Below are 16542 nucleotides of genomic sequence, written 5' to 3' on the forward strand. Positions count from 1 at the left end.
CGACTTGAGTTGCCAAGGCAACTCAGTCCAGGGTGCCTAAACCCCCTCCCACACCCCCTGTGGTACCCAGACAGAGTGGCACCACTTTGGAGGGCTTCTGTGTAGAAGCCCGCCAAAAGTGGAACAAAGGGCTCGACCTTTGGTTTGGAGTTACAGAGGCGAACACAAACGCCATTTTAAAACCGAGTTCTGGTATAAAATACCAACCGATGAATTAATATTAAATGAATAAACCGGCGGTATGTTCGAGGCTATGTTAAAAAAAAGTATTAGTCCCGCACAATGGGAAAATCCCATTTAGATATATTCGTGGTTGAATATAAAAAGTAGTATCCACTGCCACCAGCCAAAACTCGACGAGGGGGGACGGGACAGTGCCCCCTCGAACAACAGATCCAGTGACAATCGAATTGCCCCTACCAGTACGCCCACAATATGATGGTTTGGACTGGTTCTGTTAGTAATTTGGGACTAGTAAAGCCAATGGTGATTTTACATTCCCTGGGAGACAGTAGTCAGTATGGAGTCTATGGTGGTCAGTATGGAGTCTATGGTGGGGGGTCACTATGACACCCCGGTGTTACTGCACGGAGGGTGCTGTGTAACACACCTAGCAAAAAAAACATATGAGACCCTATGGAGTAAAAGCCCCCATAGCCCATGAAACACATTAACATTCAAAGGAACACCACAAACCGCCATGTCGAAGAGTGGGAGGAAAAGAGTCTCACTCTTGGCAGGAGAAAAAAAAAACTCCAGAAATCCAGCAAAGCTGCTGGGGGACTCACTAGGTTAGGAAATTCAGCCTAAACAGAGAATTCTCCCTAACACTCGCCCCCCCCCCCCCCAGACTAAGGGACAGGAGGATTTAATCCACTCCTGGATGAATCTCATACCTCTAGTCGATGACATACATCCTAGAGAGACCATCGGCATTTGGTGGTGACACCCTGACCTGTGCTCAATGGTGAAATCAAACCCTTGCAGGCAGATTGACCATCTCAATAGTTTTGGGTTTTCCCCTTTCATTTGCATTAACCATCTCAAGGGTTGGTGGCCTAAACTTCTTCAGAGCCCACACAATAGCAAAACACTCTCGTTCAATGGTTGCCCACCTTGTTTCAGGATCCTTCAGTTTTCTACTGATGAAGAAAACCCACCTTTCCCATCCAGTTGACTGAGGACTACACCTATTCCTACATTGGAAGCATCTGTCTGCACAATGAAAGTTTGGTGGTAGTCAGGAGCTCTGAGTACTGGGGCTTGGCAAAGAGCCTTTTTCAGGGTTTCAAAGGCCTGATTGCATTCCTCATTCCATCTAACCTTTTTAGGGAATTTAGGAGAGGAGATGACATTCAGTGGAGAAGCTATGGTCCCATAGTTCTCTATGAAATTCCTGTAGTACCCAGTGAGGCCTACGAAGGCTCTCACATGTGTCTGAGTAGTAGGTGTTGTCCAATTTTGCACAGCTTCAACCTTACTGGGCAAAGGCCTCATTTCTCCACCTCCTACCTCATGTCCAAGGTAGACCACTTTACTCTGCCCAATCTGGCATTTACTCGCCTTTATGGTCAGATTGGCCTTTCCAAGAGCCTGCAAAACATATATCAAGTGGTCCACATGTTCTCCCCAGGAATTGCTGAACACTGCTATGTCATCCAAGTATGCCATGCAGAAGTCCTCCATCCCATTCAGAACCTGGTTTACCATTCTTTGAAATGTAGCAGGTGCATTTTTCAATCCAAAAGGCATAACCTTAAACTGGTATAAGCCAACTGGGGCAGAAAATGCATTTTTCTCCTTGGCATGGTCTGTCAGGGCTATTTGCCAATAGCCTGACGTCAAGTCAAATGTGCTGAGGAACTTGGCTGCACCAAGTCTATCCACAACTCATCGGTCCTTGGCAAAGGGTGGGCATCAGTCTTAGTGACTGCATTAAGAGCTCTGTAATCCACACAGAATCTAAGTTCTTTAGATCCTGCCTTTGGTACTAACACAACTGGGCTAGACCAAGGACTAGTAGAGGGTTCTATTACCCCGAGATCAAGCATCTTGCTGACCTCACCTTTGATGTGGGTTCTTACATCCTCTGACATTCGATATCCTCTGCTTTTGACTGGCCGACAGTCACCAGTGAGTATGTCATGCTGTCCCGAAGGGGTCAAGCCTGGTGAAAGTGAGAACAGAGAGGCAAACTGATTTAACATAGATTTGCACTCTTCCTGTTGCTCAGGTGTCAGATTTGAAAAGAGATTTACTCCTTCAATCTTCTCGTCTAAAGGTAAGCCTCTGAGGAGATCAGGAAGAGCTTCGCTTTCTTCTTCTTCCTCTGATGATGCTAGAAGCAAATCTCCCACATCAGGTGTGGAGACATAGACTTTTAGCCTGTTGGTGTGGAAGACTGTTGGAGCCTCCTTGGGATTGCCCAAGTCCACCAGATAGTTGACCTCTCCAAGTTTACCCACAACTTTGAAGAGTCCCATCCATTTGTCTTGCAAGGCTCTCTGCCTTGTTGGAATCATAACAAGAACTAGCTGGTCTTGAGTAAACTCAGCCATGTCAGCCTTTTGGTCATGCCAGTGCTTGACCAATGCTTGTCCAGCTTTCAAGTTATCACTTGCTTCTGCCATCATTTGTGACATTCTCCTTCGGACCATAGTGTGTCAGTGTTTCTTTGGACCACAAGTATATTACAATTTCTTTGTACTGATTCTACAGCCCTCTCTAGCGCCTAAAAAGCCTGGCTGCTCTGTCTACGCTACCATATACTCGGGTGGTACTGCCTTATACTAGGAGTGGAGTCTTGTACTCTCTCAGTTGAATGATTTTACTAAGCCCTTGGTTGGACTTCGGAAAAACTGTCCTAACACTATCAATGGAAAAGGAGGAGTAGGAGGAGATCCAGTGAGTTTAAGCATTGAGGAAATCCTACAATGAGCAGCTCGGTTTTCTCATGGCATAGGTTGTGGAAGGCCATCCAAATTTTGGATGATGCTTTAAGTCGGATGGATAGATTCAACATCTTGGGTGTGGTTCCCTGTGATGGGGAGTAGGATTTGGGTGTCGTCAGCAAAGTTGGTGTAGGAGATGCTGAGTGAATCAAGGTGGTTAAAAAGGAACTTAGTGTATGTGTTCTAGAGGGCTGGGGAGATGGAAGAGCCATGAGGGATCCTGAATGGTACTGGGATGCAGCAGTATCTTCAATGAAGACCCTGGCGCTGCGATCGCTTAAGAAGGATTTGATCCATCGTGCTGCCTCTTGTGAGTAGTGGAAATTTAATGGAGGTGTTGACAAAGGACGTCTTGATCCACGAGGTCAAAGGCAGCTGAACAGTCGAGGAGGAGCAGACAGGATGGCGATGTTGTTCGAATCTCGGAATCTATCAAGTTGGATTTTGAGATCAACAAGAGGAATTCCAGACAAAGTAGGCTTGGACCTGAGAGTAGGCTATGCAGTGAAGTATTTTGAAGAGGAAGGGTACTGTGGTGATCAGTCGGTAGTTGGTAGGAAGGGAGGTGTTAGGGGAGTTCTCCCCAAAGCCCCTGTTGGGGGTAAGACTTTAGTAAGCTATCCCAGTGGTTTGTAGATCCCCAACTCTTATATCAGTTTGTACTACTCAGAGACCTTGGTAGTGTGGCAGAGCAGTCCGGCTTCTCTTAAGAGGAGGATGTGAGCTGTAGATAAGTACCTAACCCAGTTAGTAATGCACATCAGAGAAACACTTACTTATACATTTATATTAAAATATAGATGTATTACATTTACACAAGAGTCACTGTTAAATACTAAAGCAACACACATAGGTATACTTTACAATACATTCAAAAGGCAACTTCGTAGTTGGCAATTGCTGAACGTGCACAATACTTACAGGAGTTTGACAGGTCTATCGTACTATCGGTAATAACGCACACCCACAAAGTAATACAGTAATTGCATTTAGTCAGCATACACATATAAGATAGTGATTTTTAGGAAGGAAAACAGTTGGTTTGTGTTATCCTAACAGGGCTTCAGGTTCTAGAGGGGGATTCCCTGCACAGCAAGTCAAGTGCAAAACGCAACCGTAGCTAAAAAGGTAGTTCAGAGGGCTTAAAGTCTTGAAAAGCTGCAGTAGTCAAAAGTTCATGTGGATACTTTCTAACCTCTAGGAAAGAAGATACAAGAAGACTTAACCAACGTCAGAGACCCTGTTAAAAGACTTGCTAAAGGGACATGCAACAGTCGGAGGTAAGGTGGGGGGTTGCCCTGGACACCTCTACGTGCACTCCAATGCTCTGGAGCAACTTTCTGGAATAATGTAAGGAATACCTTTTTCCCCACAGTACCTTAGTTTTGAAGCAAACGTTCATCGGGGATGCTCAGCGATGTTGCAGCTCTGCACCCTTCCTCCAGATTCCTTGGTCTGGTGAGGAAAGGCAGGACAATAGACGGGATATCTCAGCAGCACTCTCGAGGGAGGACTTCTGCAACTGCTTTAATCAACTTTTCTGGTCACTCTGCAGTTTTGGCGCCTTTTCTGCAGCACCTACAAAGTACACGATTCGCCTGGTCAATCTTCTTCGCTTCCTACAGTCCCACACTCTGATGAGGGGGTCTGGGCGAGTTGGATCGGATCTCTGGAGTATCCTTGAAGGCTCGGCAAAGATTTGGACGGATTCGGCCTTTCCACGACGTTGCACTCAAAATGGGCAGCAGGTCTCCTGGTATTGGGATTCCGCAGTGCTGGAAACTCACAGGACCTCAGGAGATGGCTCAAATCAAAGTTAGTCTTGGGACTGGTTGTTCCCGCCAGTCAAAGGAAAGGAGTGGTTCTCTTCAGAGTTCCTCTGTCGCACAGAAATCAGGGTCAGGACAGCAGTGGTCGCTTCACAGTGTTGCAAAGGATCTGCAGGAGTCTGATTGTCGTCTTCAGTTACTTCAGCTTCCAGTGGTCGACTTCCTTTTCACTCCAGGAGCCTCACCTTGTATACAGTTCCAGCACTCACTCCTCCGCATTCTTCCTTAGCAATTTACAAGAAGGGGCGTTTGGCTGGCTGTCCAGTCAGGACAGCCAGACCCACAGTGGGAGCTGGTCCCATTCACACACTCTGGCAGATAAAGGACAGCACCTCTCCCCCACTTCCGACCTATAACTACTTTTGTGATAACACAGTTATACTAGGTGAGTAAAATCTAAGGATGTAAATTCAATTACAGGTGCTTTTGAGATCAGTGAAACACAGATTGAGATAAGCAGTAACTCTTGTAACTTATTTAACTCAAGGTAAGTAAAACCCACATACGTTTTTAACCTCACAATGAAGGGGAAAGTAAAACCCAATGTTACACTTTACTGAATGACTCAAGGTTATTCTAGGTAGGCAACAACCTAATACAGACTTATTCTGGACAGGCTAGCAGCAAGTTAGGGGATGCAAGAACCAGTTGGGGGACACTCATACAATTATCCTATCAGGACTAATCTGGTGACACCAACAGTTGGAGGACACTCATACAATTACCCTACAGGAATAATCTTGTGAAACCAACACATTACTATAGTGCATCACTCATCCACGGTAAGTAAGTACTTTTGTAACTGTTCACTCTCAGAGTTACTTACAAACCAACCCTTTTACAAGTAAGTAACTTTGAAACACTTATTATCTTTTCTAGGCAAAAGGCCCAAGCCCTTAAAAGTCTTTCCCTTATTCTTGGTGCATGAGTGTTCAAAGTGGCAGAAGTGTGGGGGGGGTCACCTGGATCTAGTGACCAACAGGCAGTGTCAAGATAGGTTCTTAAGTAGCAAACATCAGAGTTCCTTAGGAAAACTGGGCAGACTGGTGAGTACTTTACTTGAGTCAGAAGAGGATCCAGGGGCTTCACAGAAGACACCCCAGCAGGATTTTAGCAGTGGGACTGGATGAGAGGCCACCCATCACAGAAAACCCACAGCTACACAGAAATCCTAACAGGCTTAAGTTAAGTACATACCCAAGCCAACACAGTACCCCAGCATTGAAGAATATTTTGCAGCAGGACTACTTTAGGATCTGCAGCCAAAAACACGGTCAGTGGAATCCTTGTTGTGGTGACTGAAAACAGACCTTGGAAGGACCGTTGCAGCAGGGATCGATGAAGAAGGCTCTAGGCAAGGTGTTCATCACAGCTGAATGCGGTTCTGCGGATTTGGCGCCTTTTCAAGGAGCAAAGAATAAGACAGAAAATCATGGTTGAATTCTCGTTGTTACAAAGGTCCAGCACTCTGTTGAGGGGGCTTTTCGGACTCGATTTGTGTCTCTGGAGATCCACCAGGATGCCCACGAAGTATCAGTGAGATTCAGAATTGGGAAGACTGTGAACCGCACAGTGGCTTGAGGTCCCAGGGTATTGGGGTACTGCAGCAACGCAAGGTCGCAGCAACGCATGCGATGGCTCAAAAAACAGGTCTTCTTGAGTCTAGTGGGTCGCACCAGGCTCTGAGTTATCGTTTTCGGAGTTCCCAGGTCGATTGGAAGGAAGGGCTACAGCAGGCTCAGTTACACAGCAGGCTCTCCGGTCGCTGTAAATCGTCTCGCTGCTTTTCCTTAATCATCCTCTTCGGTTTAAATCCAGTGGTCGACTTCTTTTCAGCTTCCAGATTCGCAGTATTTATCAGGAATTACAACAAAACCTCTGCATTCTCTCCCTGCATTTTACAAGAAGGGGCTGTCTGGTTGTCCAATAAGGACAGCCAGGTCCCCCACTGGGATTTGTCCCCATTCAGGCAAGGAGGAAGACAAAGGGCTGTGGAGTTTTGGACTCCTCCCTCGCTTCCTGCCCTCACAGACAGACTGGAGCCTGGGCAGGGAGTCCAGGGGACTCCCGCCGAAGAGAAAAATCACACAAAGGAAATTCCCGCCCTGGATGTCAGGGGAAGGAACAAAAAAGGACAAGAAACACTAAAATGGCGAAAAAAGAAGACAGTTGCCATTTTGCTAAAATGAGCACCCTTGGGTGCCTTTACTGCAGCTGTGAACACAGCCCACGTTAAAGGTGCACCAAATTAATACAAGGTATCATTGCCACCAGCCATTGAAGGTAAGCTTGTCCCTTTAACATAATTGTTACAGTTTTAGTGTGAAAGGGGATACATTGTATCTCCCCAGCACTCCACATAAGGTGGGGTGTGCTGGTTTCACCTAACAAAATGTAAAAAGGGATCCAAAGATCCTTTCTACCCTTGGGAACTGTAGTTCCCTCAAGATTAGCCAGTGAAAGTAAAAAGGGGAGCCCCTATGGCAACCCAGCAACAACAGGCACTTATTGCTAATAAGTTGTTAAAGAGGATAACTTTAAAAAGACACTATGGAGAGTCAAAAAAATAACACCCATAAAAAAGAGAAAGATTCTGTGACTGTGGAAAAAGGTTCCCACTCACTGAGGTATTAAGGAAAAATATCCCACTACTAAAGCAAAAAGTTATGGGGTTGACCCAGGTCAGGAAGATTTACGAGTTTTGTGAACATTTTACCCAACACACCCCTTTTCATTTAATAAATGGCAAACATTGAGAAAACTATACTTTTGTCTCTGCCTCACATTTGTGACTCCTCACGGCATCGAGGATCAGAGAGGCGTGGCCTGCTGGTCGTTAGGAGTTGTTACATGGTGGGAGAGCTGATTAAGAAGCGTAGGAGTAAGGCTTTCTGGATTAAGCCTGTGCATGTTGCGAGAGGGGAAAGGGGTTGGTTGGGTAGCAGAGCTAGCTGCAGTATTGGGCATGTGAAAGATCAGAGAGTGGCTGGACCAGGCCATAGGGCTGATGGCAGTGACAGTGGTGTTCAGCATGAGACGCCAATTAATGGTGCATCCTTTGGACAGGGTAGGGATAGAAATTAGTCGGTGAATTTCATTGCAGAAAGAGCCTTGGTGAGATCCTGTGCTCTGATGTCTAAGGCATCATTGAAGATTAGGTTGAAGTCACCTAATAGTATGAACTTAGTTGCCAGTTTGATGAGTGAGGACAGGAGTAGGGGGATAGCCAGTGCAGATATTTGGGTTGGTGGTAAATAGGTAGGACATTGATGGTAGTTTGAGAATTGAGCATTACTTTGGTAAGTAACAATTTGTAGCTTGGTTGAGGGGGTAGGTCCTCTCTAATGGCGACATAGATTTTGGTGATGTGCAACGCCACCTCCTGGTCTGTACAATCGGTCAGATCTAAAGATTGAGTAGCCTGGCGGAATGGTGAGTGAGGGGACTGGTCCAGCTGCTCTATTAAGCCAGGACTGACTGCCAGGAGATCAAGGTGGTATTAGATAATGAGGTCATGTATGTGGGTGGCATGCGGGCACATGGAGCAGGCCTTGATCATGGCACCGTTGAGCTGTATGTCGCTGTCCTGTTTAGTGTCGCTTGCGCAAGGGTTGGGAAATAGGGTATGGGGTGGGGGAGTTAGCCGATGGGTAGTGGGGCAGAGGTAGATTAAGCAGGCCATAGACTTCAATCCACCCATTCCTCCCATTTTCATTCTTGTTCATGTTTAACTCTGGTGCATTTTAATTGTTCCATGCTATGATTTTATTTTCAAAAGGTTATCTTTCAGACTTATATTTTCACACACAACACACTTTGCACCCCTTTCAGTTACCATTCAGTTCAGTTAAAATGTACTGGTCACACCTGAAAGCAAGTCCACCAGGCGCTATAAAATGAATCACGCACACTCCTTCACTCGCCACTCAATTGTTAGCAAGGGCATTCTTCACAGGATAAATCATGATTACAACAGAAAGTGGTACAACGGAAAGTACAAGTCATTCCTCCCAGATACTCTGTGCTGTTCACCCACCATTTTCCACAGTTTTTCATTTTGATTATGACGTTATGATCGCTGAATTACAGCATGCAATCCTACCTACTACACATGCCACAAAGGGACGCTATTAAAATCAACTTTTATTGTGCAAAAACATTAGTTCAACTGCACTTACCGGCTCTGGCAGTGCGTCCCACGCGATGGATGTACAGTTTAGGCAATCCTGGAGTGTTGTGGTTGATGACCACTTGGACGGTTGGAATATCCAATCCTCTGTTATAAGGCAAAAACCACAAGTTACAGCTCACAGGGGATACTTTCTCTGCTGACGATATAGATCTAGAATCTTCACTGAGCCAGTGTGAAATCTGAAACTGTTGCCAGGTTGTTCTCTGCATCCCAAGCAAGGAGAAGGTTGGACTAGCGCTTGAACCCTGAATTATCAAGACTCCCAGATTCCCCTGTGTTAGGGACAGTTTTTCTAAAGTCCCACTACCGGTTTCCTAAAACCATACAACTTGGGCAATACAGAATCTCCAACTCTTAGCATAAGTCTATACCACTTGAGATGGGGGTAGCATGGACAGAGCAGCCAGGCTCATTTTAGGAGGGAGAGAGGGTTGTATGTCAGTACAAATAAATTGAAGCATACATATGGTTCAACAAAACACTGATGCACCAAGTATTGTAAAAATAATTGTTTATTTTAAATACAGTAGGCCAAGATAAATCTTGGGGAAGTACTATTCACTAAGTTATAAACCCATATATAAAAACCAGCACAATACTTATGGTTTACAAATAACCTTATTTAAAGAAGCAATAGCCAACTCAAGGTGAGTCAAACCAAAAAAGTTTACATTCAGAATAGCAATCTGCTGTTCTTGGGGAATAAGACCTGGTTAGTTACTCTTAGATGACAAGAAGTAATTCAAGGGTAGTAGACAGTATTGGTCAGGTCACACAGTGTTATTCAGTTACAGAATCACTTAAGAAACCAACCATGTTACAAGTACACACCTTGAAACATATATTACTTTGTATAACTCAGTTTAGAGATAGTAAAACAACTCATACTTTGAGAGGCCGTACACTACTCAATAAGTACGAACACTCAATAACTATTTTAGAATGTACTAAAGCAATTCAGGGAAAGCAAACCCCAATTATAGTTTAAGAAAGACACAATGTATTTCAATGCAAGTTAGCTAATAGGTAGCAAATAGTTATGCGATAGTTATACCCAGTGTACTTTTCAAATGTGTATAATACAGTTTCTAAGGTAACAACTTTATTCATATTTTTAGAAACACTCTACAGCAGTTTAGGGAAAGCCTAACCCAATTATACACGTTAGGAAAGACATTTTCATATCAGTCTTTGTCCCGCCCACTTGGGCAGTCCAGAACCGAAATGCTAGGCAATTTTTCTCTGAACAAGAGTACCAACAGCAACCCCAGAAACGTGTTTTGGCCTAGTCGGGCCTCATAAGTGAGGAGGAGCTGTGCATCCCTAGGCACAGTGAGCAGGGGGTCCAAGTATGGATAACACTGGATAACTTAGGGTGACCACACCAAAGTCCCTAAACATGCAAAAAAAAAAAAGAGGTCTGGGCACCCCTCTGCGAGAACGAACACTGATATTTCGTCTCTGTGAAAGGTACAGTGAGCTCAAATGTAGTTGTAGACCCTCCTGAGTGGGCACCATCCCATAGAACGGGTTATTTGGCTGTGTTCATTCTCGGTAGAGTGGATCCCAGACCTTTTTGTGCATTCTTAGGAACGTAGGGTTTCACCCTAAATTACCCAGGGTAATCCAGACGTTTATCACTGTGCTTAGAGAAGCACAGCTTCATCTCACTGATGAGGCCCGACTAGGCCGAAATTAATGGCCGGGGTTGCTGATGATACTCTTGTTCAGAGGAGTATTGCGTAGCATTTCCGTGCTGGACTGCCCTTGTGGGTGGGACAAAGACTGATATGCAAATGGATATTTCTCCTCTGTGAAAGGTACAGAGAGCTAAAATGTGGTTGTAGACCCCCCCCCCCTAGTGGGCACCTTCCCATAGAACAGGTTATTTGGCCTTGTTCGTTCTTGGTAGAGGGGCTCCCAGACCTTTTTGTGTATTGCTCATGTTATTCCGTATTGCTCCAAGGACACATTGGAGAGAAGGTGCCGGGTGGTACCTTATAAAGTTGTTATGGAATTTGCTAAAGCCAAAGAGAAGTTATGTAGTTGTTTTTGCTGCTTTCTTGAGACAGGAAAGAGTTTTGCGTCTTGTGGTTACCACGGATCACTCTGGCTAGGGACTGTCTGAAAGCCAGAAAGTTCTGGAAAATGCCATCATACATTTGCGGATGGCTTAACATGAGGGGCACTGAAGCAGTCAGACAGAAAGCTTCACTGGAGGATGGACGCATCGCTTCAGGCCCTTACTTAAATGCCAAAATCTCTGCCTCACTGTTTGGGAGCCTTTCAGAGACTGCTGGCGAGATGAGGGTGCACTTTGCAGCTGTGTCAACGGTGATGTATTTTATCTAGATTTCTTTTCACTTCATTTATCCATGGTTTGGGGAGGGAGAGAGGGAGAGAAGGTGAGAGGGAGAGAGAGAATAATTGCCTCCCAGCATACAAAGCTTTAAAACACATTTGCCGCTGTGAGCGGGGCACCTTGGAATGAAGAATTCCGAGCATCCAGGGATCTGTGCTTTAACCTTGGTGGGCAAGATTTATAGAGAAAGTGAGGTTTTCTTTCCTTCTTTCTTCCCTTTGCAGTGGGAGTCAGGCTGTTTTGATAAGTGTTTTATATGTGCGTTTTGCATGACTGCATTTCGGTTGTCTTGAATAAGTTACTGTGGATAGATCATTGTAATTTATTGTAAATATGAACACTATGTTAAAGAAAAAAGATAAAGAGGCCTCCGCTGGCAGAGATTGCCTTAGTGTTATGATCTCAGTGTAGGCCAAGAGCCCATATGATAAATTCACATAAGAATGGGCATGCAGTGCTGGGTTGAGAGAGCCGTTGGATGAAAGTTTAGGTGAGGCAGGACCCTCAGAGGTTGTGTTTTGTTTGCACCAGGTTTCAGTGGGAACGGAATTTGCTGCACTAGGGAGGCGGGGTGGATTCTATTCTATGCCTACAGAAAGTTGCACCAAAGAAATGTTGAGTTGAATGAGGATATTTTGCGTGTAGAGAAAGTGTTAGCTGCATCGCAGCAACCACAAAAGGAAACTTTAGCACGGTAAAGCAGATAAATGCCAGACAGTGGCTGAGAGGGCACCTATCAGGGTTGCTTGATATAAATATAAAAAACGACAAGGTAATATAAACAAAAAGGAAGGTGGCAGCTCTAATTGCCACAGCAGGGGTCAGTAGGATGGTGATATTTGGAAGATCACAGACTCGGAGTTTAGCCCTGAGGTGGATGCAGAATCTAAATTGACACCTGAAAAAAACGACAGTAACTGCCAAACCATTAACGATCTATAGGGCTGGGCCCATCCCCATAACCCAGGAGGGGGGAGTTGTGGATTTGACTACGCTAGAAGATTACACACAACTAGAGGTTGGGGAGCTTATTACTCGGTTGAGGCACAGAACAGGTGAGCCCTTGCTTACATGTATGGTGCAACTGTTTGATGGGGTGCCGGGGGCCTGTGGGCAGACTCCACAGATTCCTTGTGCTTCCTGCCTCTGTCCAATGACACCAATATAACGTAGTATTGAGGGAAGGGCCTCCGAGACGCAAATGGCCAAGCTTTGCAGGTGTCTGTTGCACCTAGCGGCCCAAGGGTGTAACCGTAAGTATCCTATCACCACTGACTGGCTCAGTGAGGAAATGAAGTGGCACACGTTGAAAGGGACGATTCAGAAAATTGGGGCGCATGACATGAAGGAACCAATTCATGTAGACAAACCGGTACATATGGGGTCGGTGCCACTGTCAGTGTCAACCAGAAATATGGTTATAAGAACTGCCCCACCAGCATATACAAGTCATTATGACTTCGTGGGTATGACTGGAAAACCAATTGATGAGGTGGTTGATGCAATTCGGCAACTGTCAGACCTGGGTGAGTGGGACAAAGGTGAGGATAGACCAAGAGAGAGAGGAGCGCAGTGAGAGAAGAATGGAGGTCAAGTGACAAGATAGTAGAGACTCCTGGGTATCAAGAAAGGACATGTTTTAGGCATTGTTAAAATATGGTACACTGCAGGAGAAGATTGTTGGTATTGAAACCAGGGAGATGTAGGAGTTAAACAAAGATGGCTTACTGGGAAGGCGCACTTTAAACAAGTTAAGAGTCAGGTGGTGACTAAGCTGAAAAGGGACACTTCAGCGGTGCGTGGCCATTTTGGACATTCACTTCCAAACCGCCATGAAAGTCTACGTTTCTGTGAGGTCAGTTAGAAGGCAGACATGAAGTCTGCAACGGATGCATTATATTATATTATGAAACCGAGGAGCTCACTATGAAGTATAGTTCTTTTATTGTTCGCTTAAGGTCGAACCGAGAAGGGAGTCAGAAATGTGCAAGTACATCGACAATGGGTGCTGGGAACGTGCGTGCGGGAGACTAGCTGGGTTTTTCCACTACGGTCTAGATTTTTCTGCTCTTTGCATCCCATGCTTGCTGTCTGTCCTTCGGCCGGCGGCAGTTTGCAACCTATGAGGGGCGGGGATTTGTCTCCCATAAGAAGAGGTATCCTGATGAGAAGACAGAATAGGAACCGCGGGTGATGTAGTCTCGTTGAGAGGGAGGACGCTACGCTCCAGACCCCATTAGTATGTGTGATCTCTCTGCCTACCCGCTTTGGGACCGGGTAGTGTCGTCGTGGCTGAGATTACGCTTTCACCTATAACTGCACTAATGGTGATGTAGACTAACTATTCATGCTTGCATGTTTATGGATAACCAATGGCATTTATTCCAATAGTTATTTGTATGCTTATAATTTGTGTGAATAAAGGGCCTGTAAAAAGCCAATTATATTCCAATTGTTGGTCTATGTTTGTATTATTGCCTTCCTGAGTCCAAGAACTTTTGGTCTGTGTAAAAGAGTGAGTAGTTCTGAGGTCATTACACGTGTCCGAAAAGCAAAACATAATGGCCCTGTGAGCAGGGTCTTTGTGCTTTAATTGATGCCAGAGACCATACGACACCATGAGTTCCCTATTTAGGAAAAAAGGAATATCCGCAGGCGGAGATTGTTCTGAACGAACGATCCCAGGGTGGACTAGAGAGTCCGTATGATAAACTGGCAAAGACTTGGGCATGTGCTGCAGGTTTGAGTCAGACCTGGGATACAGGTATAGGAGAGGCGAGTCCGGCCGAGGTGGTGGCTTGCTTGCAACAGGTACTTGTAGAAAAGGGAAAGGAGTGCTCAGCTTTGAGCAGACAAGGCTGGATTTTGTTACATGCGTTCAGAAAGGTGCATCAGCAGAATGTAGAATTGCAGACGAGTGTCTTGAAATTGGAAAAGGAGCTGGCTGCTAAGAAACAGATTGCGTTAATGCAGAAGCTTCAGATGAAATTGTATCATAAGGCCGATCAATATCAAGCAGTAGCCGAGCAAGCTGCTGTAATAGTTGCCAGATACAAATATCGAAAGAGAAGAGGGCGAGTGAATGCCTGCAAGGTGACAACAGCGATTGCCTCCGCAAAAGTTGATTGGGACCCCGACCAATGGGACAGGGATGTATTCGGTAGTACTAGTTCAGAGAGTGGTCCGGAGAGGGAGGTACTGTCCAAACCAGAGCCTGATCGGAGAGAGGTGACCGCTAAACCAGTCACACGCAGACGTGCGGGGCCTCATCCGAACAATCCGGGAGGTGGTTTGGTGGATTTAACAAAGTTGGGAGGATTATTCTCAACAAGAGGTTGGGGAAATGATTAACCGATTGAAACATGGATGGCTAGATTATTTGACGGAGGTGCGGCAGGTCTTCTTGTAGACCCCGACCAATTCTCCAAGGTTCTTGCCATTGTCCCATGAAACCCATATTCAAAAAGTATTACGTGCAGGGCCACCTCCCGATGGTCAAGGGAGAGATTTGCAAGTGCAATTTTGTTGCAGTTAGCTGCTCAAGGATGTAATCTCAAGTATCTGATTACATCGGACTGGTCTAGCGATGAGAAGAAGTGGTACACACAGAGAGGCAATTCAAAGACTAAGGGAGCAAGACATGAAAGAAGCCATCCATAAGATTCAGAACATATGGGGGTAGTGGCATTATCGGTCTCAGCACGAAACAATCATTTAGACTGCGCCACTGGCATACAAAAATGTCATTATGACATTGCTGGTGGGGACGACCAAAAATGAGGTGGTGGATGGTATCAGTTAGCAGACCTAGGGGGATGGGACAAGACGGAAGAGAGGCTGAGAGCGAGAAAGAGAGGTCAAAAGAAAGGGGCTGAGAGAGAGAGGCCGAGAGAGAGAGCGAGAGGCAGAGAGAGAGGCAGAGAGAGAGAGGCCGAGAGAGAGAGCGAGAGGCCGAGAGAGAGAGCGAGAGGCCGAGAGAGAGAGCGAGAGGCCGAGAGAGAGAGCGAGAGGCCGAGAGAGAGGACAAGAGAGAGAAAGGCCGAGAGAGAGAGAGAGAGAGAGAGAGAGAGAGAGAGAGAAAGGCAGAGAGAGAGAGAAAGGCAGAGAGAGAGAGAGAGAGAGAGAGAGAGAGAGAGAGAGAGAGAGAGAGAGAGAGAGAGAGAGAGAGAGAGAGAGAGAGAGAGAGAGAGGCAAAGTGATAAACAGACCCCTGGAAAGAGGTTCGATAGTAGAGATTCACGTGTATCCAGAAAATACATGTTTTTGGCGCTGCTAAAAGATGGTGTGCCGTGTGCAAAGATATTGATGGAATAGAGACTCGCGAAATGTATTAGCTGTATAAAAAGTGAGGGCTTGAAGGGAAAGATCGGTATAAACAAGTGAAAAGGCAGGATGTGAACAAGCAAAGTGGGGATAAGTCCACTTTCACACTGCCTGAGGAGATGGATGGCGGCTCCATGGGGATGCCTTCACCATACCAGCCGACCTATGCTGATTTATGGAAGGTGGCAAGAGCGATGTTGGAGAGTCCAAAGCGCCACATTCAAAATACTAATAGGATTGAGGCCAAACTCTGGTAGCGTTTGCCTGGATTAAGGTAGACAGATGACCTCATGTGAATGTGAAATTATTCTGGCAATCGGGAAACATGCAAGAGGTTCGGGTTTTGATTAATACCGGGGCAGAGGCCTCATCAATTCATGGGAATCCTTCAAGATTTAATGGCAGATATTTTACCATTACGGGACTGAGAGGGAAACAGACCATGCAGTCCAAACGAGAGTTGACATGAAATTGGTAATTTAAAATGGAATAAATACCAAGTGTTGATTGTCCCCATCCCTGAATATATTATTGGTTTTCATATTCTGGAGGGATTGATTTAAGGATTAGGAGGCACAACGTATCAGTTCGGGCTGAGTGCATTCCCATGTACCCCCGTCATTGTGGAAAAATTGAAAATGCTTCCAGTGCAGTTTCTTTTGGCCACAAAACAGGTATCTATAAAACCGTATCGTATTCCTGTAAGGGCAGAATGAGATCAATGTTAGTTGAACAAAGTCTTTTCAAAAATAGTTTGTGGGTTGAGGGAACTTTGCAGGGGGAAATCCTAACTTGAGTGCTATCTGTCCTAAATTAAAAGTGCTCCTATTCGGCTGTGCTGTATAAGTACTCCACTAAAAAGTCAAACCCAGTGCATTTCTCACA

General features: G+C 45.5%; 1 protein-coding gene across 1 annotated transcript in view; it reads right to left on the bottom strand.

Annotated features, from left to right (window-relative positions):
* The window catches only part of DDX49 (DEAD-box helicase 49), a 561187-nt gene that overhangs the window by 226688 nt on the left and 317957 nt on the right, over positions 1 to 16542 (bottom strand). The window contains exon 9 of the mRNA XM_069649167.1: positions 8959 to 9056. Coding sequence (XP_069505268.1) covers positions 8959 to 9056 — 98 coding nt within the window. The remainder of the gene's footprint in view (positions 1 to 8958; positions 9057 to 16542) is intronic.

Source organism: Ambystoma mexicanum, chromosome 1p (assembly GCF_040938575.1).
Source record: "Ambystoma mexicanum isolate Mex_15411 chromosome 1p, UKY_AmexF1_1, whole genome shotgun sequence".
Lineage (NCBI taxonomy): Eukaryota > Metazoa > Chordata > Amphibia > Caudata > Ambystomatidae > Ambystoma > Ambystoma mexicanum.